Source organism: Xiphophorus couchianus, chromosome 23 (genome assembly GCF_001444195.1).
Source record: "Xiphophorus couchianus chromosome 23, X_couchianus-1.0, whole genome shotgun sequence".
NCBI lineage: Eukaryota > Metazoa > Chordata > Actinopteri > Cyprinodontiformes > Poeciliidae > Xiphophorus > Xiphophorus couchianus.
In genome coordinates, this window is record NC_040250.1 from 1,924,199 (window position 1) to 1,951,633 (window position 27,435).

The 27,435-nt window shown below is 40.9% G+C and overlaps 1 protein-coding gene across 1 annotated transcript; it reads right to left on the minus strand.

Annotated features, from left to right (window-relative positions):
• Nucleotides 1–655: 655 nt before the first annotated feature.
• Nucleotides 656–25,219, minus strand: gpm6aa (glycoprotein M6Aa). Its single transcript, XM_028009069.1, has 7 exons — nt 24,727–25,219; nt 6,976–7,168; nt 6,612–6,768; nt 5,004–5,157; nt 4,467–4,543; nt 3,887–3,952; nt 656–2,533 (listed from the first exon to the last, which is right to left on the minus strand). Exons 1-7 carry the CDS (start codon nt 24,761–24,763, stop codon nt 2,381–2,383), a joined length of 837 nt encoding a protein of 278 aa, XP_027864870.1. The 5' UTR covers nt 24,764–25,219; the 3' UTR covers nt 656–2,380.
• Nucleotides 25,220–27,435: the final 2,216 nt, after the last annotated feature.

Below are 27,435 nucleotides of genomic sequence, written 5' to 3' on the forward strand. Positions count from 1 at the left end.
TCGGAAGAACTGAGAGGTGGGAGACATCTAGTGGTGAAATGCATTAAATCATAAAATGAAATAATCTAAGTATTTTTTTAACTTTGAATGGTTGATCAACACAAAAATATATATATATATAAAAAAAAATCTTAACATAAATATTTTTTTTACTTTCTCAGATTTATCTAAACAATAAGATGAGACAAAATTAAATAAAACCCTTAAATTATTTTTTTCAACTTTCTTGGGTTGATTGAAATAATAAACAAATAAAAAATTTTAACCTAAATATTTTTTTTTTACTTTCTTATGTTGATCTAAAAAATTAAATAAAATTTAATAAAATCTTACTGTAAATATCAATATTCTCAGTTAGAATTTAATCAAATTAAATTAAGTAACCCAAATATGTTTTTCAGTTTTTCCAGTTTGATCTACGCAATAAAATCTTAACCTAAATATATTTTTAGAATTTCTTGGGTTAATGTAAACCATAAAATAAAACAAAATAAAATTAATTTTTTACCTAAATATTTTTTCATCTTTTTTCAGGTTAATCTAAAAGATAAAATAAAATAAAAAAAGAAATCTTGACAAGTTTTTTTTTTAACTGCACAGTTCTGTTTGTCCAAACATGGAAAAATTGTCAAAAAAAATTTACACTTGACTCATATAATTATTAACAAGTACACAAGTGAATTTTATTTATGCAAGCAAATTTGATCATACGAGTCAAATAAGCCATTTCTAGCTCTTGGCACATGGATGTACAAAACAGATTTCCTTTAAAGCCTGCGGTCGAGCATCTGTAGTGAAAGTACAAAAGACTAATACAAGGAGGAAGCTGAAAGCATTTTTTTCTCATCATTACAGAGTAAGTCATGTTGGTACGAGAATCAGCTTTAAGACATGATTGAAAGCTCATCACAAACTAAATAGACAGAACTCAAAGTCTACAGTCTAATATCAGAAGGATAAGATGCAGTGAGCGTGGGAGGTTCATTACTGCACATATAAACAAAGGGTTGATCCATCAAGACGCTCTAAATTACAAAAATAAACAAGGAAATAAACTTTTGAGTCAATAAGACTATATTAAGGAATCTCCATGCCACAAAAAAACATCCACAGTAAATTCACAGTCTTTACTAACAGTACAGTTATCCAACTTTCAGTTGAACACCAAAGCGGTTACATCTAGAGAGCACAGAAAAAGTCAAGTCAGTGCATGAAACGGGTTTGGGAGAGGCTGTTTAAAAAAAAAGCAGGCAATGAAGTGACAGGCTGTTTCTGCAGCCGTATGGCGAAATGTGTAGGCAACACAGTTACTGTCATAAAACACAAATAAAAATCTGTGACACACACGTTAATCACATCTTATTAATCCACCAAGGACCGACGTTACAGCAGAAACTTCTCAGCTTCAGGCTCATTCTTTTTAGTTCAGATTGATGCAGACTGGATAGGTTTCTTTTTAATTTTCCTTAAACATAAGTGCAAAAACATAAAGATAATCTTTGATGTCATCATATTTACAGTGCAGAGTTTTGCTTAAACACAAGATTAGTATTCATAATGCTCTTCTTTCCGAAAATAGATTTAAATGACAAGATTATACTCCTCAATTAAATTGAACTTGGCTCGTTCCCCCTTTATATTAATAATAATTTCTGTTTAGCAGAGACTTCTTTGCATCGATTTGGTACTTAATATTTAGTTGGTTTGCTACTTTATAATCAAAAACAAACTAAATAGTTGTTTATTGTGAACGTGTGTCTTAATCCCTGGGAATTCTGGCAAAATTTGCATTTTTTAAGGTGTGAGATGCAAAATATTTTCAAAAACTAAGCACTCATTCATTTAAAACACTCTTACACATGAAATCTCCACACACACAACATGAGAAATGTGCTTAAAAACCCTTTAAAGCCCCTATTGACCCCCTCAGAAAACAATTAAAAAGAAATAAATTATGAATGAGAGCAAAATTACCAAATAAAAACAAGATTTATACACAAACTCTAATAAAACTTAAAAAAGCTGAAATAGTACTGCTACTTCTGATTCTACAAACTACACTAAAACTACAATCAGCACTAAACGACTCGTATTCAAGAATAATACAACTGCCATGACGATGATTAGAAAAACCCATCCACGAGAGAGGTAAAGGGGCTTTTTTTTCCATTTAAGATGCTGCTTGTGACGAAGGAGCTTCGTGAGAAGCACCCCCAGACCACATTGTCACATGACGCACCAGTTACATCAGCAGTGCCGAGGGCCCTAGGCGCCATCCGCCCCCCTCGGGAGGGGATGGTAGAGAGAGACAGAGAGAAAGCAAGAGGAGAGGTGGGGGGGAGAGAGGCCGGAGTGGCAGGGCCAGGCCTCGCACTGGACTCTATGTGTACGCGTTGAGGCGCTCCTTGGAGCGAGTGGAGTGGATGTCATGAAGCTCCTGCTCCTCTTTGGACTTGATGTCCTCATACTTCTGCATGCGGCAGGCGTCCTTCACGTAGGCCCAATTGGCAGACAGAACCATCAAGTAGTGGATCTGTGAGGAAAATGGAGAAATGCAAAATAAAAAAGAGAAATTAATTTGACACTATTTACAATATAGAAGCCATTTTCTTAAATGGCGTGATGGTAAAACCTGAACTTATGTACACCTTATAGATGGAACACCACTGGTTCACTGTACAAGACAAGAAGACATTAATGTAGATCTGAAGTCGAATCAGGATGATGAGAGTTTTGGACAGATGCAAAACTGTCTCCTTACTCTGTAGTGTACAGTGACAGTACAGAGTAAAGGATACTCAGGTAACTAAGGAGGTGTGGTAGGTGAAGGTACTAAGGAAGCTGATGATTGGCAACATGACTGAGCTCAAGACCAAACATGTAAGGCAAATATCACATATCTGGAAGGTTCATAGAAACCTGTTTTAGTGTGAGGTCTTTTTCTTGTGTCCTGTGGTTGAACTGGCAGGTTTTGTATACCAATGTCATTTGATTCCTCTTTTTTATTGTTAATTAATTCCAAGAACATTTTTTGTTGAAATATTTGTTACTAAAGTTCACAGCTCAACAACATGGAGTTTTTTGCCACCTTGTTACTGTGATGTTTATTATTATTAATTTGGTGGTCCACCAGGTGGCAGCATGATGCCAGTCCATAGCCTATATTGAACCATGACGTTACCATGGTAGCAGAGATTATAATGAATGTTTTGTGCTTTAATAAGACAGCTTCTCCTGCACCGCTAGACCTTTCTAAGATCCAGACAGCTCCTTCAGATTTACACGTTTGGATTCAGTTGCTCCCTTTTGTCTGGTGTTCCCATTAAAGATTCTTGGCTGTGTTTGTGTGGTTCAGAACATTACCACCATTGGTTGGAGGTTCTGTTGTGGTTTCTGTTTGGCAGAGAAACTATCAGAAGAGGCATTGAGTCCCGCCACAGTTCGCACCATCGGTTTCTGTCTAGCAACCACTTTCTGCTTCTCAGAAAATGGCTTCGCACAATTACTGAGCGATGTTTGCAACAATCTCTGAGCCTTTCTTTTCCCTGTTTCCATGACAACAGCATGACATGCCCACCGCCTGCAAAAGAGGGAGGGAGAGAGACGAACCCTGTCTCTTTCACTGCACCAAAATGCCTTCTTTCCTCTGTCTACCTCTTTAATCTCCCAGGGAATCACAAGGAGAAACAACAAAATGTCACCAGTTTCCCAACGTTTTTCCTCAGTTTCCTGCAGCTAATCAGAGGAATGCACATTCTTCTTAAAACAAACGAGATTGTGCACGAGCCAGAGTTGTTGTATTCTGCTGGTATCTCTAGCGTTCTGCATTTGGGAGATGTTGAGGTGCATTTGAAATATTGATTTCATTTTGCTGTTGGTGGCTCACCATTGCAATAACAGCGGCTCCTGCTCCAGCGAGGGCACAGATGAAGAGGTGGAACGTCATATCCAGCTGCAAGGAGCAACAAATCACACCATATTAATCACTGACACAGAACTGGATGGTTTTAATGGTAGCATTCAGATTAGAAAGAATTACAAAGAAATAGCCATTAAAATATCAGTTAATTCTGCCTTCATCCATAGAAATCCTGCATAATAAACACCAAATAGTGCATAATTTTGAAGTAAATGTTTTATTAAACTAAAGATATGAAAAAAAGGTCTGGTGTGCATTTGTATTTACCCCACAGATCTATGTTTATATCTGCAAATCTTGAGTGTTATTCTCAGTGGGAGATCATGTCTTTGGTTAGATTTGTGCCAAATCCTGCTGTAAACGTCAACGTAGCTTTAGCCCCGACCTGTCTGCTGCGTTCCTGGAACACAGTCTGCTCATCTGTGCACAAAACGGATGACGTGCGTACCTCCATTATTTATGGCTAGGTTTGGTTCTGTGCACATGCTTTTTTCACTTATGCTGAAAGAGTCCAATAAATAACATTTTCTGTCACTGAATCTTTTACCTCAGTAGATGCACACATCCTGTAGAACTTCTCTGATCCAGCACACACAGTCTTTGCTTCAGCAAGCGGAACAATGCCTGAAATAAGCAGTTAGTTTTATTGTCAGGTGAGTTTTTCTTTTTTATCAGAAAAAATCCGCAAAATGTAGAAACAGTTTCCATAAAACAGTTCTGATATGAACAAGGTGTTTCATCGTCTCTGTGGTGGCAAATTGTTGTAGACACTCAATTGCTGTGTGAGTGCCTGCTGGTGGTTAATAGGCTGGAATATATGGCACTAATTCTACTATCATCAGCATAATTTGATTTGAAAACATTAACAGCACTTCAGACAAACCTGGCTTTGATGTATCAGAATTTCAGAGTTGAATATTGGCTTTCATATAAGTTCACTTCATATAAGTGCAGCCACTAGTTAGCTATTGATTTTTCTGATCTAGAGCAGCTGTTCTGGATGCATGATCTACACATGAACTTCAGAAGTTGTGAATAAATCTGAGAGGAATGGACAGGATAAAGAATCAGAGACAAAAGGTACCGTATTGACGAGGGTCGAGGCACAGCGAAGCCCCCTCCAGCAAAGTGTCGTTTTGGCAAATATTCCAGATGTTGAAATATATAAAGACCGGAATGGAGGTGAAAGCTGTCACTCCCAGCCAGGCCAGCATGAAGATGTAAGTCAGCATGATGAACTGAAAATAAGCACAGAAAACCAGATAACTATATTAAAAAGAATATGACATGTTAGTAAAATCATGAATGTAAGGTAAATATTGCTTTTTCCTGGTCACGTTTTCAGAACTTCTGCAGCAGATGGTACTGGTTTCTTTATGCTCTGGCTTTGGGATTTCTGTTGATTCCCCACTTTTGATTGCATAGAGAATCAGAATGCTGGTGTGGAGGTGAAGGCACTTATAAATAACTGCAGATGTTGAGCACAGATACAAGGTGTATGGAGGAAAAACCGAAGTGTTGCACAACTTTACCCAAAAATAGACGATCATAACTTAGCTCATGATTCAAACAAAAACAGAACTTAAAAAATCTTGAACGACTGGTCAGTGCTTTGTGTCCTTGTTGTCCAAGTCTTCTTGATCAAATTCATTTAGTCTCCAGTCTCAGTTCCCCTCCTCAGCTGAATGATCTTCTGAGGAGTCGTAATGAGGGACTGATCAGCCAATCAGAAGCGGACATGGGTTAATATGAGAGCACCGTGCCAATCTAAGCTAAGATGCACAGATAATAGTGTGTTATTTTAAAAACATCAAAATTAACAAAGCTTTCTGAAAAATGTAAGCATAAGGTGGTTTGGATGTCATGAGTTGGAAATCTTTGAATGCCATTTGCAGAAATAAATTCTTTTGGATTTGCAAAGGTTTGTTTCTATAACAGTTTTAAAGAAGTTAAAGAAAACACTTGCTACACATGTTTGCATGTTTAGTCTATTAATTTAGCTAATTTGAGTGAATTGAAAGGTTGGCTAATTCAGGATTTTTTTTACTTAAATGCTTATATTTGAAGATCTTTACACTTTGTGGCCATTAAAGAGCCTTTGGTTTCTCCTGTTGACCTCCAAGGTCTTAAAAAGCAGCTTAGCTTCCTTATGCCTTGAATCAGCTCTGCTTCATTTTTATATTTCTGTCAAATATCTATTTGGTGATGCTAACAAGTTTATTTAAACCATAGCATACTTTCTTTATTATATTGTCTTCTTTTAAGTTACTACTTAAAAGAAGTAGTAACTTACTGCTCAAAAAAATAAAGGGAACACTTAAACAGGTGTTTAACACTTAAAGTGTTCCCTTTATTTTTTTGAGCAGTATATATCTCAAGATGATCTTGATAGCAAAGCACTGGTTGCTTTTTAATCACTTTAATTTGACTTTTTGTAATTTAAGACATGAATAGAATAGAATAGAATAGAATTCAACTTTATTGTCATTGCACTGTCACAAGTACAAGCAACGAGATGTAGTATTTGACACTGACAGTATGATATCAAGAAATTATAACCAAGATACAATGTTAATACAATATCAGTCTGCTGTGTTCCTTAGTTTGTTCACTAATATCATCTAACAAACTCCTCAGGCCTTGAGAGTAAAGCATTTAAACTCTGTGTATCCTGAAGCGTTCAGGCTCTTACCCAAGCGCTGACACAGCGTCCACAGGTGGTGATCTTGAAGTCTCCATACAGATCCTTAATGGCTCCGCTGGTGAAGAATCCCTCCACCATCAGCAGGATGCCGTAGACGAAGAAAGCCGAAGCAATGCCATAGATCACATATTTGATTATGTCAATCCTGCAGAGTAAATATAGAAAACCATTTTATTCTTCAAATTACTCTGTCCTATAGAAATTCACAATAACGTCACACAAAGAAAAAATGGAGCAATAAACACAAACTTACACATTCTTCAGCAATATTAGAATCTGATTTGAGGGATTATTTTTGTCCTCATTTTTACTGTCTACAGTTTCTCTTTGCAAACTGATGCTTTTCACTCACATGGTGAAGACGTCCAGCGCATCCACTGGGCTCCTCACAACCTCAAAGTAGTTCTGGAGGATGGTGACGGTGCCCGACAAGGCTTCATGCCCGCAGCCGCAGAACAGGGCCACGCCCGCATACAGCAGGATGGTAGCTACCAGGGACGGGTACGGGATGCCGCCCAGGCATTTGATGCAACACTCCAAGCATCCTGAAAACACAGCCAGGTTCCTCGGTTAGTTGACTGAGTCAGAGTAAAATTCAAGAAGACTTTTCACGCCGGGAGACACAACTTTCCCGTCTGCAGGATTTTAAATAATTCAGCCTAACATCACAAATGAGGAAACTCCATCAGAAGGTTGTACACTATGTCTCAGTTCACTAGTTGAGAATCTGCATCATTCAGAGGAGAGTTGAGCAGCAGATATCCATGCATGGAAAAAGAAACTTCCAAGACTAAATCTGAGAATCGTTTTCTATGGTTTAGAAATAATAATTTTCTTTAGGATAACAAGAAACATGATAAATTATAAAATATGACATTGATAAACAAGATTTGGACAGAGATTAGGATTGACACCATAACACAAATCAGAATAAGGTCCATTAGTGACAAGAGATGAAAATTATAACAGCTAAACACACACACACACACACATCATGTGTGTTAAGCTGTGTAGTACCTATTCTATTCTATTTTATTCTATTCTACATATTCTAAGCCAAGAATGAGACATTTAATGTCCACTTCTATTTCATATTTATTACCACATTCAGGTTATTCTCAGTGAATAATTATTACTACATTTACATTATTCTCAGACATCCTCTGTTGTATTAAAGGCCTACAAATAATTTAATTTAATTCTGGAATAATTTTGCAATTCTGGAAAAAGATGTTGATTGAAGATTGAATGTTTGATTCTTCCTCCTTTCATTTTCTAAAACATAATCTGTATTTCGATTAAATTAAAAAGAGTCTTACTAGTGTTTAGATGATATCCAATCAGAAAATCTTGCAACTTTGCAAAATTTTTTGATTTTTAGACGCTTGTAGTTCTGATTTTAAAATTTGGACCTGTGGTTCTTTAACTGGGTCTAGTTTACATGCCAAACAAAACGTGTGAACAAAATTATTCTTTAGTTTGATTATCCATAGTTTATAGATTATGGATTTTTGAAATATAATAATTGTTTTGTTTCATAATTAGTGGCAAAAATAGATTTAAAAAAAATGTTTATTTGGAAAATGTTTTACCTTAGAATATGAAATGAAAATGGAAAAATTACTTTGCAGTTTAAAGACTTCAGCCCTATATTTATACTAGGAGTTGCCCAACCTGTGGGCAATGCTGACATTTTATATTGGATGAAATCCCACCCTGAGATTTACATAGAGATCGTGACCTTTAACCCTGTTCTTTTTGCCAGGCTTACCCCCAGAGGACCTGTTGGTGACCAGAGACTGGTTGGCTCTGGTTCCAGTTTGGAGGAGTCCATCTTCGTCCCTGAGAGGCCGGGACTGTAAACGCTGATGTATGCAGCTGTCATATGAATTGGTTAGATTTATGAGTCACCGCCGTGTCTTTGGGTGTTTGTATGTGTTTCTGAGTCAGTCATTTTTCAGACAGACAGCAGCAGAAGCTTAACCTATTCCCGGTGCTGCAGAAGAATAAGCCTTGGAAGGCACTGCAGCAAATAAACCAGCAGACATTTTAATAACACAAACAAATGCAGCTGCATGCTTATTGGCTTTATGATCAATGGTTAAATGTGCATGCATTTATTTGTTGGGAAAGAAAACCTCATTTTGTTACTGTAAATTATAGCACAGATAAAAAAGGAACAAATTCAGATTATTTTCAGCATCAGGGGTAACAGTCACCATCTATCTCTGCAAATTAAGCGTCAGAATAACATCTCTGCTCCTCAACTCTGCTTCTGATTCTCATGGTAGACCTGAGTGGAATACTGAGTAGCTGATCCGCCTGCCAGGCTGTGCTGAGCATTCAGACGGTTGGTAGGGCTCCAGCCTCTCCCAGGGTTCATTATCTGCATCCTCACTCACTGCTGTGCTGTGGAATGTGTTTTCAGACACACTATTTAATTTTTAACCATTTTATCTGGCTGCGCAGAGAATGTTTGCTTTTCCCAACACCTAGGTGCAACACCTAGTGCATTTTTTCCTTTACCCCAGAATCAACCTGTGACAGATTAAAGAATGGAGAAGAAAGTCCAGTGCACTTAGCTTCTGTGCATTGTTCTTGGTTTGTTGTTTTAATGATTTTGGACTGAATTTTGGACTAAATAAGCAGGATTTTGATGCATAAATGCTTTCTCTGAATATTTTAGTTGAGGAAAATAAATCCTTGCCAACACCACAGCATGTTCATCCGAGTTTTCTGAGTGTCAAAAGGAGTTTGGTTGTCCGGTTTGCAAGCATTTTGTGGATCTGAAGAAGACTTTATGTGGCAGTCTGCTTTGCCTTGAAGCACAAACCAGTCCTTGCATACACCGAGGATGAGTGGTGTCTGCACAAAGTGATTCTCCTTGTGTTAACATAGCAATGGAGAGAAGAAGTGATTCTACTAGCCATAGTATTCATCGTGCAGTGGAACAGTCTGCAGGTTCTTTAAGGTCTGAAGCCATGATTCTCAATGTGAATAAAATGTACTGTTTCTTCCATGTTGAGGAATTCCAGTATCTTGTTGATTTGTTCACAAGCGATAGTCAATCAGACCCAGAGATAGACAGATTGGAGGCTTCTCTGCAGTAAAGCAGGCGCAGCTCCTTTGGGTTGGGATAAGGAAAGAGCTAAAACAAAATCACAAAACTCTCGATTCTGTGCAACATCTACATTCCAGCCTTCTCTGATAACGATGTTGACCAAATCGAGGAGATCTCAGACAAACACAGCTATACTTCCTCCTTCTATCCTGATCAGGATTTCTTCTGGATGCTTTTGAAGACTTTGGGAATATTCAACTGGGAGCAAATCATAGAGCAGATCCAGAATCCACTGGAAGGACTTTTGTTATTTTTAGCTATTGATTTTATTCAATAGAAAATGTGTTTGAAAGCTTTAATGTGAGAACAGTTTCAGTCATCACTGAACTTGTAATTACATATTTATGGGGAATTAATATTTAATCTGAATGCTTTAGTGACGGGGGCAACAGCCCCCCGAGCCTCTGTGTAGATCCGCCCCTGTCCCTACCGAACTTTTTCCTTCTAACACAATTTTGGATAAGAGGATGGATGGATGGATGGATGGATGGATGGATGGATGGATGGATGGATGGATGGATGGATGGATGTTAATGATAGTTTAGTTTTATGTTGGCTGTTCAGCCTTTAAAATTCTGAATCTGTTTTTAAATCTCTGGTACCTGTTGGTGGCGTTATGTTGTTATTTCTTTAAGTGTTCTCATTTTAAACATGCCTCAAACATCAGATTGTTTGAAAATCCTCCAGGACAGATGGTGAGTTTGCCACCTCTCTTCTCTCAGTCTCATGACCGGATTTATTGACCCAATGGTGACTCACATGAAGCGTGATGGATGCAGCCAATCACATTTGCTGTCCAGTCATCATAGATCCATCAAAGCAGACATTAAATGTACAAACAAACATCTTATAGGTTTCATGCCTTACAGGTGGAGCAAAAACATGTTTTCTGGTAATAATCTCTTTTTGTGGTTTTTATTTTAGACTTTTTCTCACCTGTTCCAGTAATAGCTGTGATTTTTCTCGTTGAGCATTGATTAAAAAAACAAGACTGTGTCTCTTTATACACTTTGAAGACGTGTTGCTGCAGCCATGCAGAGACGATTTCAACATGATGGGGAAAGAGCGCTCGTATAAAAGATTTATGGCCTGGCCTCAATTGATGTTTATTACTTTTGCATTATTTACATTCCTGCACACAGATTACACCAAGTCAAAAATCGTTCTCTCCTTCTGGTTTAATGATGCTCATTTTCATCTGAAGCATAATCGAGTAAATTATCAATAATTCACACGGAGGAAAAAAAGAAGTCTTAATTATTTTTGCTTATTAAGCTATAAGTAAAATAGCCTGTTCTGCATTAGTGAGAGGACATGTTTCCATGGAAACAGTAGAGAGGAGTTGCAGGGTTGGATGAGCGCGGTGTGTGCATTAGTGAGTGGCTGTAACATGACTGATGTTTTATTGATTCTCTGCTTTTAATTTTGTGGAATAGAGACACTTTGGATTCACTAAATACTGAAATATAAAGACAGAATGACCATTTGATTCCCCGATAGAAATATATAAATATATATATTGAATGAGTGCAGCGATGAATAAATGATGCAGAGAAACAACATTTTCTTCTCCATAATTCTTTGCTAAGCTTAACTGACCCAAAGTTTGGGCCGATGAAGGATGAGGAGGAGCTGCTGAGTGCTTGATCCATAATTTAGGAATGGCACAATACAACCGCATGGAAGCCTCTCACATGACTTATTCATGCTTTTTGCTTCGCCATGGTAAAAATAAAATATCCCATGCTATATTAGGGGTCAAGGAAATTACAGTAGATCTGAAAATATGTTAAAAAAAATTGTTGTTGTTTTTTAAAGTATTTTCTGTGAACTTTAAGAATTTGGTCCTACTTGTTTTTGTTGCATATTGCCTTTACTGTGTATTGCATATCCTGTTAGTAACAGCTCAATCAGCTCAAAATGGATTGAGAATAGGTTACATTTAAACACGTCATGGTGCAAAATAAAAAGGATTTTAACATTTTAATTATTTAAACAAAGAACTCTGTGGGATTTGCATAATGCATCCTCGCATGATAAAACCTCCCCAAAAAACACAAACAGGTGTAAAAAGTGAATGTGACCCCAAAACACCACGGCCCAATCAGCAGAAGGCGTCTGTTTAAAACAAAGAGAAAGGATCACCTCCCATGGGCCCACCACCCGTGGGAGGGGCCAAAGGGGTCGGGTGCACTGTGTGATGGGTGGCGGCCAAGGGAGGGGACCCTGGCGGTCCGATCCTCGGTTGCAGAAACTGGCTCTTGGGACGTGGAATGTCACCTCTCTGGTGGGGAAGGAGCCGGAGCTAGTGCGTGAGGTCGAGAGGTTCCGGCTAGAAATAGTCGGTCTCACCTCGACGCATGGCTCTGGTTCTGGAACCAGTCTCCTTGAGAGGGGCTGGACATACTTCCACTCTGGAGTTGCCCAGGGAGAGAGACGTCGGGCAGGAGTGGGCATACTTGTTGCTCCCCATCTCGGCGCCTGTACGTTGGGGTTCACCCCGGTGAGCGAGAGGGTAGCATCCCTCCGCCTACGGGTGGGGGGACGGGTTCTGACTGTCGTTTGTGCTTACGGGCCGAACGACAGTTCAGATTACCCACCCTTTTTGGAGTCCTTAGAGGGGGTACTGGAGAGTGCTCCTCCTGGGGACTCCCTTGTTCTGCTGGGGGACTTCAACGCTCACGTGGGCAACGACAGTGAGACCTGGAGGGGCGTGGTTGGGAGGAACGGCCCGCCCGACCTGAACTCGAGCGGTGTTCTGTTGCTGGACTTCTGTGCTCGCCATGGATTGTCCATAACGAACACCATGTTCAAGCATAAGGGTGTCCATATGTGCACTTGGCACCAGGACACCCTAGGCCGCAGTTCGATGATCGACTTTGTCATCGTTTCATCGGATCTGCGGCCGTATGTCTTGAACACTCGGGTGAAGAGAGGTGCGGAGCTGTCCACTGACCACTACCTGGTGGTGAGTTGGCTCCGGTGGTGGGGGCGAAAGCCGGTCAGACCTGGCAGGCCCAAACGTGTTGTGAGGGTCTGCTGGGAACGTCTGGCAGAATCCCCTGTGAGACGGAGCTTTAACTCCCATCTCCGGCAAAACTTCGAACACGTCCCGGGGGAGGTGGGGAACATGGAGTCTGAGTGGACCGTGTTCCGTGCCTCCATTGTCGAGGCGGCCGATCGGAGCTGTGGCCGCAAGGTTGTCGGTGCCTGTCGCGGCGGCAACCCTCGAACCCGTTGGTGGACACCTTCGGTGAGGGATGCCGTCAGGCTGAAGAAGGAGTCCTATCGGGCCTTTTTGGCCTGTGGGACTCCGGAAGCAGCTGATGGGTACCGGCGGGCGAAGCGACATGCGGCTCGGGCGGTTGCTGAGGCAAAAACTCGGACGTGGGAGGAGTTTGGAGAGGCCATGGAGAAAGACTTCCGCACGGCTTCGAGGCGATTCTGGTCCACCATCCGGCGTCTCAGGGGGGGGAAGCGGTGCAGCACAAACACTGTTTATAGTGGGGATGGTGTGCTGCTGACCTCTACTCGGGACGTTGTGGGTCGGTGGGCAGAGTACTTCGAAGACCTCCTCAATCCCACCAACATGCCTTCCACTGAGGAAGCGGAGCCTGGGGACTCTGGGTTGGGCTCTCCAATCTCTGGGGACCAGGTCGCCGAGGTGGTTAAAAAGCTCCTCGGTGGCAAGGCCCCGGGGGTGGATGAGATCCGCCCGGAGTTCCTTAAGGCTCTGGATGTTGTAGGGTTGTGTTGGTTGACGCGACTCTGCAATATCGCATGGACATCGGGGGCAGTTCCCCTGGATTGGCAGACTGGGGTGGTGGTCCCCCTGTTCAAAAAGGGGGACCGGAGGGTGTGCTCCAATTATAGAGGGGTCACACTCTTAAGCCTCCCTGGCAAGGTCTATTCAGGGGTCCTGGAGAGGAGGGTCCGTTGGATAGTCGAACCTCGGATTCAGGAAGAGCAGTGTGGTTTTCGTCCTGGTCGTGGAACACTGGACCAGCTCTACACCCTCGGCAGGGTCCTGGAGGGTGCATGGGAGTTCGCCCAACCAGTCTACATGTGTTTTGTGGACTTGGAGAAGGCGTTCGACCGTGTCCCTCGGGTAGCCCTGTGGGGGGTTCTCCGGGAGTATGGGGTACCGGGCCCTTTGATACGGGCTGTCAGGTCCCTGTATGACCGGTGTCAGAGTCTGGTCCGCATTGCCGGCAGTAAGTCGGGCTCGTTTCCGGTGAGAGTTGGACTCCGCCAGGGCTGCCCTTTGTCACCGATTCTGTTCATCACTTTTATGGACAGAATTTCTAGGCGCAGCCAAGGTGTTGAGGGGATCCGATTTGGTGGCCTTAGGATCTCATCTCTGCTTTTCGCAGACGATGTGGTCCTTTTGGCTTCATCAGATCGTGATCTGCAGCTCTCGCTGGAGCGGTTCGCAGCCGAGTGTGAAGCGGCCGGGATGGGGATCAGTGCCTCCAAATCCGAGGCCATGGTCTTGAGCCGGAAAAGGGTAGAGTGCCTTCTCCGGGTCAGGGGGGGTGTCCTGCCCCAAGTGGAGGAGTTTAAGTATCTCGGGATCTTGTTCACGAATGGGGGAAGAAGGGAGCGGGAGATCGACAGGCGGATTGGCGCAGCGTCTGCTGTCAAGCGGGCGCTGTACCGGTCCGTCGTGGTGAAGAGAGAGCTGAGCCAAAAAGCGAGGCTCTCGATTTACCGGTCGATCTACGTTCCCACCCTCATCTATGGTCATGAGCTTTGGGTCATGACCGAAAGAACGAGATCGCGGATACAAGCGGCCGAAATGGGTTTTCTCCGTAGGGTGGCTGGGCTCTCCCTTAGAGATAGGGTGAGAAGCTCAGTCATCCGGGAGGGACTCAGAGTAGAGCCGCTGCTCCTTCACATCGAGAGGAGCCAGTTGAGGTGGCTTGGGCATCTGGTCAGGATGCCTCCTGGACGCCTCCCTGGTGAGGTGTTCCGGGCACGTCCCACCGGGAGGAGGCCCCGGGGAAGACCCAGGACACGCTGGAGAGACTATGTCTCTCGGCTGGCCTGGGAACGCCTCGGGATTCCCCCGGAAGAGCTGGAAGAAGTGGCCGGGGAGAGGGAAGTCTGGGCCTCCCTTCTGAAGCTGCTACCCCCGCGACCCGACCTCGGATAAGCGGAAGAAGATGGATGGATGGATGGATGGAGAAAGGATCACCTCCCCCCCACACCCTGCACCTCCCACCTCTGCTCCATCTGTCAGTGTCATATCCAGCAGGCAAAAGAAACACACACACCCTCAGATCCTCAGTGACCCAGTCAACTTTTCAGTGCTTAAATATGCTTAGAGCTAAATGACGTCTAGCAGAGGGAAGACGGCTCAGGATGATGGTGGGCTTCATTAACGAAGGATTTACTGTTCCCTTAGTGCATCTAAATGTTGTACAAATTGAGGATAACACATCATTTTGCATCAGTCTTGCTCATTAGTCACCTCATGCATTGTAAATGTTTAATTTCATACACAAGAAATTATAAGTTGTATTTGAGATAAAACTTGAACTTCACAGCAGTATGAATAAAAGTATTTACAGTTTATCCACAGAAGTCTACATTTGACTCCTGATTAGTCTCATCAAGAAAGAACCAGTCAACATTTTTAAATTCATCACACTGACCATAATTTGTTAAAGCCTTTATGGAAACCTATAATCCAGTGTGGTGTGTTCAGGCACCTTTTTGTGTGTCACGGTTCTAAGCGGATTTTGGCCATTTAGTGTATAATCGTACAGCATTAAGTGGCACAAAGAATTATTAGGGTCATGGCTGAAGTTCACAGTGTGAGGTGTGAAAAGGAAAACATGAGTTTGGGTGTTATCTGTTCAGCATTTCATGAGTGAACAAATAATACTCATGAAATGAGTTAATGCTTAATTATGGAGAACTTATGAAACTTTCAACACCATTTGGATAAATAATGCTCAGTCATGCATTTGTACTCCCTAATATCTGCGAAAGTGAAAGTACGATTCAATATCTATAAATACTGTATAGTATAAGAAGCTGTCAAAACCAAACAGATAAAAGGATGTTATATGTGTAAATTTCTTTATTGATATCTTCATCTTGAAAACTAAAACTAGACTAAACTTTCTAATACTAGATCAGTGTTAGATGATCTTTTGACCTGTGCAGTGCACCAAACACCTGCTAAAATTAAGAGATATTTGCACATTTCACCTCATTTAATTGCTTTCTTCCAAGTCCCTGTAAAATATCCTTTATGGACCATTGGTCTAGTCAAAGATGCCTCCTATTCCGGCAGAAGTTTTGTTTTTACTTAATAAAAAGAATTGGGAAGCTTCGGAACATTTAATATCACTGCAATTGCACTTTACACCAATCTGCTTCTGATTTTTTGCTGAGTCCTTCATGGCGTCTCGTCCAGGAAGATACATTCTGCTCAGCTTCCTTCACAAAGCTTTTTTTAAGTTTGTCACCCATTTCCAAATCCAAAGTGAGGAATCGTGGAGCACTGAGAGAGTTCAGTACCTCTTGTCATCTGAGTGACCTGCTGGCAGACAGGACTGCTGCAGCAGCAGAAAAACCAGCTGAAAGGAAAGGAGGAGTCAGATTCCCTGAGACGAAACACAAAACGTGCAGGAAGAGAAATCACCGTAAATATCTGTCTGACCCAAAGCAGACACACTGTTTTCCTCTTCAGGTCTGAGAAGCTGTCACAAAGGTGGTTCTGCAACTTTTAATATCTCATCCCCTTTTTCCTTACCCCAATATTGTAGACAGTTAAAATATTAGATGTTATTTTCAAAGTTCAGTTCCTTCCTAATAAAACTCTGATAATTTCTGTTGGAGTTGAGAAGCAGAACTAACTTTAAAATCCTTTCTTTTATGCTTTTTGTTTGTTTCTTTTCAAACCCATATTTAGAATATGAGTCTCAATTGTCAGATCAAAAGTACCTTTTGAAAGTAACAATTTGTAAGCAGGTACTAAACATAGTTTTTATTAAGTTCATATTCCTGTTTTTAAACATGTTTTTTATTGGTCTGATGTTCTAATTTTAAATATGTTTTCATTAGCTGTAAATGTGAAGTCATTACCTCTTAAGAGAAATAAAGGTGCTAAAACTTCACTTTGTATAATTTAAGTAATGTGTTTCATTTGGTGATAGAGTTATTGAAATAAACTGACTTTTCAATAATACATTTATTTGTTCAATGTGACTGTAGGAAGGTTATGTTTGATTAATACATAAACCTTTATCTGAGAAACATGCATAGTTCAGTTACTTCTTTAAATCCAAGGTGGATTTCAACAAGAGTTGAAAGACTGTAAATATGATTAATCTTTTTTACTTTATTATAAAGTTTCCTCTTCAAGTTCTCTAATCTAAAAACATATTTTATCAGAGAAAATTCAGAATTTTGTGGAATTTCTCTTTTATAGTAACAATGCTCCTTGGCTGCGACAGACTGGTGACCTGTCCAGGGTGACCCAACCGAAACGTTCACTGGAGATAGAAACCAGCACCTCCTGACCCCATGAGGGACAAGGGTGTAAGAAAATGGATGGATGGGTGGGTGGATGGGGTGGGTGGGTGGATGGATGGATGGATGGATGGATGGATGGATGGATGGATGGATGGATGGGTGGATGGATGGATGGGTGGGTGGGTGGATGGGGTGTGTGGGTGGGTGGATGGATGGATGGATGGATGGGTGGATGGATGGATGGATGGATGGGTGGATGGATGGATGGGTGGGTGGATGGGTGGGTGGATGGGTGGGTGGATGGATGGATGGATGGATGGATGGATGGATGGGTGGGTGGGTGGGTGGATGGATGGATGGATGGATGGATGGATGGGTGGATGGATGGATGGATGGATGGGTGGATGGATGGGTGGGTGGATGGGTGGATGGATGGATGGATGGATGGGTGGGTGGATGGGTGGATGGATGGATGGATGGGTGGGTGGATGGATGGATGGATGAATGAATGAATGAATGAATGCTCCTTGGCAATATGTTTTATTCCTTTGGAAATGAGTCACTTTAAGCAGGTATTAAATACTTTGTGTTTTTTACTTCTCTGTGCTGCATTTGTTTGAAAAAGACATTTGTGGGTTATGCAACAGAGTAGAGAATCTGGGTTATGGCCAAAAAAAAAACAACTAACCAAATCCTCTGGTAGAAGAATGAGATGTCGTCCCACAACAGTGTGTGACCCAGCTTGGTTATAGGCTTTCGTGGTTGGGTATGGTTCTCCCATGTATTTCTGAAGTTTCAGTATGTTTAGTTCCTTCAGATTTTGTGAGATCTCAATAATCTCGTCTTTTAAACAGCAACAAATAAGAGTCAATGTCAGATTAAATTGTCTGAGAAGAATTGACGAGGTTTTCATGGGAACAACTCACTTACTCAACTCTGCAGCTCAACTAAAAAGTGCTTTTACCTCACAAATGTAGCACCATCTAAGGCGAAATGAAAAGGAATGCAGCTAATTACCAGGTCTTTAATTAATTGATTACAACTAATTGCATTTTAATCAAACCATTTATTCACAAATTAAGCAACATTTTCAATTCAGAAACCCTTTATGGTGCTAAATTATTAAAGATTTTATTGCTTTTAATCAGTTATTTAGTTTATTCAACCGTCAGACTGGTGCAAAGTACTTCTCTACACATTCAGCTTTCCAGTGTTTAGGAAATCCTGATCATTCTTTAGTGGACTGGGGATGCTGACATTAGCGGTGGGGACGTGTTAACTGCTGCTACATGTTTAGCATTGAGATGCTTTTTTAGGCTTGAATAGCTGCGCTGATAGGCTAACTCCTTCTAGTACAACTTGAACACAATAGTCTTTTCCAGTGTTCCATCAAATCAGCTTAGAAGCAGAAATGAACCCAGTGGGTCTAGAGAAGCGGCTTTGTCATCTATCACTGTTGTTAGTGTGTCAGATTTACGGGTGTACCAAAAACGCACCACTATAGTAAAGGTGTCATACCTTTACATAGGGAAAAAAGGGATTAATTGCATTTAAATTGTATATAGGTTCAAATCTATGTAATTAGCAGAAATAAATCTGGGTAGAAATGTGAAGTCAATGGGCATGAATGGGGAAGGTAACCTGAATGTCTTCAGTTTGAAAAATCAAATCTGATCCTACTGGAACAATGCACTTAACGGAGGAGAAAAACCAGAACCATTAGTAGAGAATACCTAATCATGTTTGTTTGGTTATGATTAGCTTGCACCACAATGCATCCAATCAGACATGATTGCTGGTGCTCGTTATCAGAAGAGTTATGTATGGGGGGCAGGGAGGCGGTGGGTCGGTTCGCGGAGTTAAAGGGAAAGGAGGGTGTGGGGGGGAGAGGGGGTGGATCTGTGTCAGTGTGAGGGTATAACATGCTTGTCTCGTTGCTTTCCTTGCTCCTTTTTATGCTGCTCCCCCTCTCACTACACACCATTTCTCCTGTAGCAAGCGGCAAGCGCTCTTTTTCTTTCCTGCTCCCCCATCTCCTCTGCGCATGTTTAATCAACCAGTATGGTTGCCATGTCAACCCCAGCGCGAAATCTGAGAATAGAGCGAGTACTTCAGAGCCATGACCCACTTTACTGTATGTCAACAAATTCAGTGGGACAATAGTGAATGAGACGCACACGAGCCCTCAGGGCCAAGGGGCCGATGAGGGCCACGTCCAAAGGCCCGGCGAACAATTTCCTCTTTTTCTCCTCAGAGATACTTTAGTCTGAGAAAAACTGCATGCCTGATAGACTGGGGACATTCTTTCAAAAAGCGATAAAGTGATTAAAAAAAACACTAGATATTTGCGTGAAAAGAGCTCAATATCTTGTGAAGCAAGCAAGAAGGAATGTAGGAATTTGATGAGAAAGTTGCAAAACAAAACCTTATTCTGCTATTTAATGTTCTCAAGTTTATCTGTATGGGAGCTTTAAATCAGCAACGTAAACTTTACAAAAGCGTACTACTGCTTGATTATTATACTACAGCAATATTACAATCATGTTTATTACCACCATTAGATGTTGAATCACAGGATTTACAGTACAATCAGTTGTTTTGGCGCAATAAGAAGTCGTCATGATGTTTTCAGAGAAAAGTCTCAAAAAAGGTGAAAGGAACAATTGGAGGAACTCCCCTGACTTCTTCAGGGCCGGACAGGTCAGGACTCCAAACAATGAGACAGGGAGGAGTGGACCCTAGGACAGAAGACTCATGTTTTAGAACACGGCCAAAAATGGATAAATACTGCTGCTGTACCCTGACCTGACCTCAGATTGGCCAGGATCCTCACTGCTCCACAGACTCTTGATAATAGTCTGAACATTTGGCAGTAATACAGCTTTATTGGATTTATGGATGTTCCAGAAATCCTGAGATGACATGATGCTGAAGTCTCTTCAAGAGACTTTATTTATAAATCTAAAATGCTTTGACTTTACGAATCAGGATGGATCAGTTTGTGGTTATTTAAACATCCATCCATCCATCCATTGTCTGTTCACCTTTGCCCCTAATGGGGTCGGGAGGGTTGCTGGTGCCTATCTCCAGCTACGTTCCAGGCGGGAGGCGGGGTACACCCTGGACAGGTCGCCAGTCTGTCGCAGGGCAACACAGAGACATACAGGACAAACAACCATTCACACACAACACACACCCCTAGGGAGAATTTAGATAGACCAATTAACCTAACAGTCATGTTTTTGGACTGTGGGAGGAAGCCGGAGTACCCGGAGAGAACCCACGCATGCACAGGGAGAACATGCAAACTCCATGCAGAAAGACCCCGGCCGGGAATCGAACCCAGGACCTTCTTGCTGCAAGGCAACAGTGCTACCAACTGCGCCACTGTGCAGCCGTTATTTAAACATTTTCTAACTAAATAAAAAATACTGTTTTAGTTCTTAACATCAAACTTAACCCTTCAGAGCCTGATACTCTAAAACTCAACCTGTCTATTAGATGAGTTGAAAACAACTTACTCAAAATTTTCATTAATATTCTGTTAATATTATGCATATTGTGTGAAATGTGTAGTTCTAGAATAATTAAATCTAAATGAGTTTAAAAATAATTTACTTTTTGTATTTAAAGTAAAACAATACATTAAAAAAATATAGTAAATAGACCTTATTTACTGAGCAATAATCACAATGTATACATTTTTACATGTTTTTAAATTTAAAAAAATGAAAGTCACTTACTCAAGTATAAATATCTTTTAGAAAAAGTAAGAAATAGAATCTGGAAATTCAGCCATTTTACTTACTCAAGTTTCTGTTTGTCTATTCATATTAAGGCCTGAAAAACCAACTGTAAAGTTTTGAAACTAATTTCAGTTAAAATCACCTGTCCTTCAGAATAATGATAAAGTCATTCTCTACTAACACAGCAACATATGCCTGGACGTAACATGAGGTTTCAAACTTGTATACCATGCTGATTATTGTTGTGTTAAAAAAAAGAAAAACATAATTTTTATCAGAACATCAAGTTTGGGTTTTGATTTTCCATATGGCGTCTGTGATGGATTCGCAGGATTAGCAAGTTTTCCTTTTTCTGGATTTATAAAAACCTTTGGTCATGGACTAAAGAGAGTAAAAGGGAGATTTGGGGGTTACAGGCATTGATTGGAGTGGATTTTCATATGAATCACTTTGGGTGTGACGGTGGATTGAGTGTAACAGTTAGCAAAGAAGCCAATTATCTGCGAGACATGCGGCAGAAGAGTGCAGACAGGGGGTTGTTGTTGCCATTTTGTTGAAAAACTCAGAAGTGGCAGAAACAGAGGATATTAAAAAGACCACTGGAGTCTCTTTTACAAGATGAGTCGTCCATGAAAATTGAAACTTATTTAGGAAGTGATGCAGTTTTGTTTTCAGAAAGAGGAAAAAGATAAGAAGATTGGGGAGATTGTTGTATTGAAAACGGTTTGAGTTTGATGCAAGATTAAAATCGAAACATTCTTAAAATTCTGTGGACCTTTCAAAAGTATAGCTAAACTAGGATAAAATGACATGTTGTGTTTGTTTGGTAGAGTCTCTATTTTAGGCTGATAAAAATATCAATAAGGTCCTTGATATGAATCTGATGCCAAGTAAGAATCCTCATCAAACCTCTGAAGCAGAAGGACAAGCTGTGCCTTGTGGAGCCGCTTCTTGGCTCAGGCTGGGCTAACAGGTGGGCTTTTCTCTGTTTTTCCATTTTGCAACTTTCTCATCAATCAGCACACTGACTGGGTACATTTTCAAAACTTCAGTTTGGGTTATTTGTGAACAGTTTTACTCCTCATGTTGTCCTTTTTAAGGGATTCCTTGGAAAACTAATCATCTTAGCCTCATGTTTGTGTTTCCAAAAGGTTGCTGCTTTGCTTCCCCGTGGTGTCTGGCCACTTTCATGTGTGGAGTGCCCCCCTACTGTCGGCCAGCAGCTCAATGAGCAGAACCCACCTGGTGCATCTGACTCATAATCTGAGATTTGCAGCCTCAGAGGAGGAAGACAGAAGGGAATTAGCGGGCAGCGAGTGCACTCAGTGACACCCGCAACTCATCAAAATGGAAGCAACAAGAAATTAAAATCATGTTTTAGAAATTGATTTTCTCTTTGTGTGGGAAACTTCTTTTAAAATAATCAAAGGTCCATGTGATCCAGTACTGTCAGACTCCATCTCTTGTGTCTCAGCAGCAAAGTGTGGCTCTTGCTTGTAAGTGAGTAATGATTGTTACAGTGGATGACAGGATTTTACAGAAAGATGGGCGTGAAATCAAAGTGGACAGCCTCAGTCTTCATCTCGCCTCTTCAGTGAAGTCATTCTGATCATGTGGCCTCTTCAAAGACGAGAGGATCTGTTAGTCACTGCTTTAATATCAGATGCATCAAGTTTCTGTCTAATATCTTTATTAACCAGAGGCTTATTTAGCTAATGTTTGAAAGCTGCTTAAGTTGATATAGTAGTTGAGGTGATAACAGGATTTAAAAAACTTTTAATCCCTTTTTTTCTTTGAGCTTTCATAGACCTGGATTTGAGTAAACAAATCATCATTGAACACTGAATGTGTCCTTTTGTGTCATTACACCTGGATCCGTATGAAGGATGTCAATCTGAAGTAGTCAAATGTAAGATAAAGAGCCAAAATGAAGATTAATAAAGTAAATAAATGTCAAGAAATAACACATTTGTTCATTTTTGTTTCTATAATTAAATTTATGATACCGAAAGATTTTGTCGTCCATCAGCTTAATTTTATAATCTTAATGAACAGATTCGGTTTTAAAAAATAAATTAATCGTAATAATGAGACTTTGACCTGATTAAGTAATTTCAAAGATTTGTTTAATTCAGTTTTAAAAATGTTATTATTTTAAATAAAATATAAATCACTCATGTGATTCAGGAAGCATATGCCACTAACATTTGGTCTGTAATTTACAAACATTTATGTATGGAGCATATGGCATCACTAGCATTGTGACGGTAACAGGTTGATTTGATTTTGTTTATTTTTAACTACCTCAGAACTTCTGGTCTTTCTCAATGAGACTTTAACCTGAATCCATCCATCCATCCATTTTCCGTGCACCCTTGCCCCTAATGGGGTCGGGAGGGTTGCTGGTGCCCATCTCCAGCTACGTTCCAGGCGGGAGGCGGGGTACACCCTGGACAGGTCGCCAGTCTGTCGCAGGGCAACACAAAGACATACAGGACAAACAACCATTCACACACACACACACACCTAGGGAGAATTTAGATAGACCAATTAACCTAACAGTCATGTTTTTGGACTGTGGGAGGAAGCCGGAGTACCCGGAGAGAACCCACGCATGCACAGGGAGAACATGCAAACTCCATGCAGAAAGACCCCGGCCGGGAATCGAACCCAGGACCTTCTTGCTGCAAGGCAACAGTGCTACCAACTGCGCCACTGTGCAGCCCACTTTAACCTGAATAATAATAATAATAATAATAATAATAATGTTATAGATGCATATACTGAGGTATTTCTGAGTTTTTGGTTTTGGGTAACATGTGTTATGTTGACTCTCAGTCTCTTGTACAAAACTACTCCAGAATTGTTCTGACTCGATATTTCTGTCATTCCTGCCACTCCTCGAGTCTGTCTTTCTATTTTATGTTCACTCAGTGTGTTCACGCCCACACACACACACACACGCCCCCACACACCTTATCCTCTATTTGCAGTGTGTTGGTTTGATTCTGCAGCTCTATATTCTGCCAGCCTCACTCATTCACAGACACAGTGGACTATTTCTGCATAACTGAACTGTAATCAGCAGGAGTGGGCGAATAGAAATCAGATGATAAGGACAGGTCTGTGGCAGCTGCTGCAGCTCGTGTGTGTGATGCAGAGGAGAGGGATTGGAGGAGGGGAGCAAAACACAAACATATGAAGCCATGCCTGTCACATGAAGTTGATTTCAGGAGGGGAGAGAGCAGGCACAAACAAAGGTGTTTTTGACGTGACATGTCAAGACTTCCTTTGTAATACTGACATCGTTTTAAATGTTTCACTCCACAAAGCAATAAATAATCATCTCCCTTCCCTGCCTTAAAGTTTCCTGACAATTCATTAAATCATTCATGCTGGGAAAGTGGTTTCGGGGTTTCATGCAAAGCAAACGTTGCTCCTGTTTTAAGTAAATGAAAGAGCCAGCTCCTCCATTAAATCAACAGTGAGCATTGAAAAGCATTGCAACACTGGAGACAAAGAGCAGAACCAGAGGCTCGGTTTGGTTGGTGTTTTTCTCTGAGCCGTCACGACAAGCATGAAATCCTCATGGAGCACACAAAGGCAGCCCAGCCGCGGCTGCAGCCATTCACGCCCCTCTGGTGACCCAAACAGCTCACACAAACATGACACCCAACAAAGAACGCACCGCAAACAGCTGCCCGCCTCTTCACCAGCAACACAATCTCTTTTTCATTTAAAACCTTACCTTTCTGGGTCTGCCCCTCGTCCAGGTCTTCTTCCATGCTGCTGGTTTTGTTTTAGACTAACTGAAAAAGCCTGCTTGGATTGAAGGCTGAAAATCTGAATTATATCAGAGATAATCCACAGAAGACTTCCTCTTTGCTTCTCTTGTATCACTTTCCCGCTGTCTCTGTGTCTCTAGTGGACGCTGAGATTGGCTGTCAGCTGTGGTTTCTGTCAAGTGTCTGAGTGATGCAAAGGAGTCAGTGAGTGTTTGTGGTGATGTCCACTGTGAGCCGCCGTGGCAAGTGCTGAAAACCTCCCTGGTCCCTGGCGGAGGAAGAGGAGGAGGAAGAGGAGGTGGAAGGGGGCTTGGACTGAGCAGAGGGTGGTCTTTATGAGGCAGCAGAGAGAATGTGGAACAAAAGCCTGTTTCTGAGAGTGAACCCGTTTCTGGAAAATGTGGTGTTAGAACACTGAGGCATGCAGAAGGTTTAGACTGCTGAGACCCTCAGCCTGTGTCATGTTCTCCGTCATGTTGAGTTTGTTTGAACATTACTTAGTTTAAACGCCCCTGGATTTCCAGACAGAATGGTTACACCCATTATCCCCCCCCCCCCCACACACACACACTGTAGCTCTGCTGCATTAAATCATTCCCACCCTAAATGAGGGAGGGGGCAACTGATTTTCAAATAGGATTCTCCTAATCGTGTTAGTCATACTGATTCAATTACACAATCACCAAGTATGTGCACTAAGATGTTTTTTCAAAGAAACATTTTATTTTCATTTTCAGTGATCTGAAGGCGAGGAGAGGCCAGTTAGTTCAGCAACATTTATTCACAAGGTAAATCCAGGTTGTTTACAAGAAAAGAAACAAAGGAGAAGAAAATGACATTTAAAACAAGAATAAAGTTTAAGCACCACACAAAGAGAACGATTAACGCAAATTTAAAACAAGCACAAAAAATAAATAAATAAAATGTGATAAAAATGAAGAATGAAATAATCTCTAACTGGAACCTGCAGTAATGTTTTCAGTGCTGATTTAAAGGAACCAACTCAGAGATGTTCCATGTAACTGAGATGTTTGCTAGAAACCTTGAAATATTTAACCCAACTGGAGTCCAGAGCATTACACTCAGACATGGACATGATACATGGGTCTGTATTAAAACAGTCAGAAAAAAAAAATCCTGTCAGAAGAATAAAACTAAAGATTTTCAAGAAAGAAAATCAAGATTTACCAACCAACTTTTTCACATTTAATAAAGAATTATTTTATTATAAATAAGAGTGATATTAATTGCTTATTGATTTATTTAATCAAAAATATAAAACAAAAAAGAAAACTAGATGAACTACAGATAAATGATTTGAAAGTAAATAATTCTAAATTATTTTCTGTTGTTTTATTTTTGTTTTATTATTTTCTGATCATAGCAGTTCAGGGTGAAAACGTTCAGGGATTGGAGAAAAGTCAGGATGCCAATGGAATGGGAAAGAAAACTGTTTCTGCTAAGAGGTCAATAAAATGGCATGAGTCTTGGAGCGGAGGAGCTTCTGGGGCTCAGAGGTCAGACTGAGTGCAGATGTGAATACAACAAGATGTTCTGTTAGTGTGAATGTTAATGTGTTAAACATCTGCAGTTAATTCCTAATTTAAATCAAACATGATGTAAAATCCTTAATTCCAGACAAAACTAATACATGTCAGAAAAACATGAATAATCTACTTTCATGATTTGTGAAAAATGTAGAATTGCAAAAGTTGTATTTCTAACAATGTTGAGTGTATAAGAACTTATGAGTATACTATTCTATACTTTTTCTGTTGTTAGTTTGTGTCCAGGATGTGTGGGGTCTGCAGAGATTCCTGGGTTAGGTTCTTCAGTTTTCTGTTTCTTGTTTTCATTTTACATTCAGCAGAATCTGCAGCAGATTTTGAGTCTGAATGAATAGAAATGGATTAATATGATGTTGGGTCTGCAGAAACAAAGCATCAAATCTGACATGCACATGACTTTCACACAGCTGTTGCTTTGCTAACAGACAGACGCGCCGTCCCAACCTTTGTCCTGGATAACTACAGATCAGCTTATTGTTGCTTTGTTAATGGGGATGAGAGATTTGCTGCATTGAAATGGGGGAGGGCTGTGTTTCTGTGGGGGAATCCTAAGCTTCCAAAGCTCCAAAATGTCCCTTTGGCCAGTCATGTTCACACACACACACACACACACCCCCACACACACACACACACGCATACACACACACACACACACACACACACCCTCACTAGCAGAGATTCTTCTGCTCTGGGTGCCATGAAGCTGATAGGAAAACTCAGCAGATGGTGAAACACTTTCTGAGGGCATTTTAAGGCACTGTTGCTTTCTAACATTCAACTTGTCTTTATCTATTTTCATCACAGATGCAATTTGTTTTAATATTTTAACATGATTTGAGGCCTATATTTTCTATCTTAGATTAATGTGCTTACATATTATTTCATAATAGGCTCCTTGAAAGTCTAAGCTGCTGCTTGTGCCTATTACCAACAGAAGGAACCAAAGAACCTCACACTTAGCTTATTAATGTGTCCTGGTCGCTCTCCAGTATGGGCTTTCCAGTTGCCATAGCAACCAGGCCTGAGCTATTGCCTAGTTGGAGAGACAAGTTGGTGCAGGATAAATATAAACCTTCTGTTGTAACTGTTGTGAGAAGCAGCTTA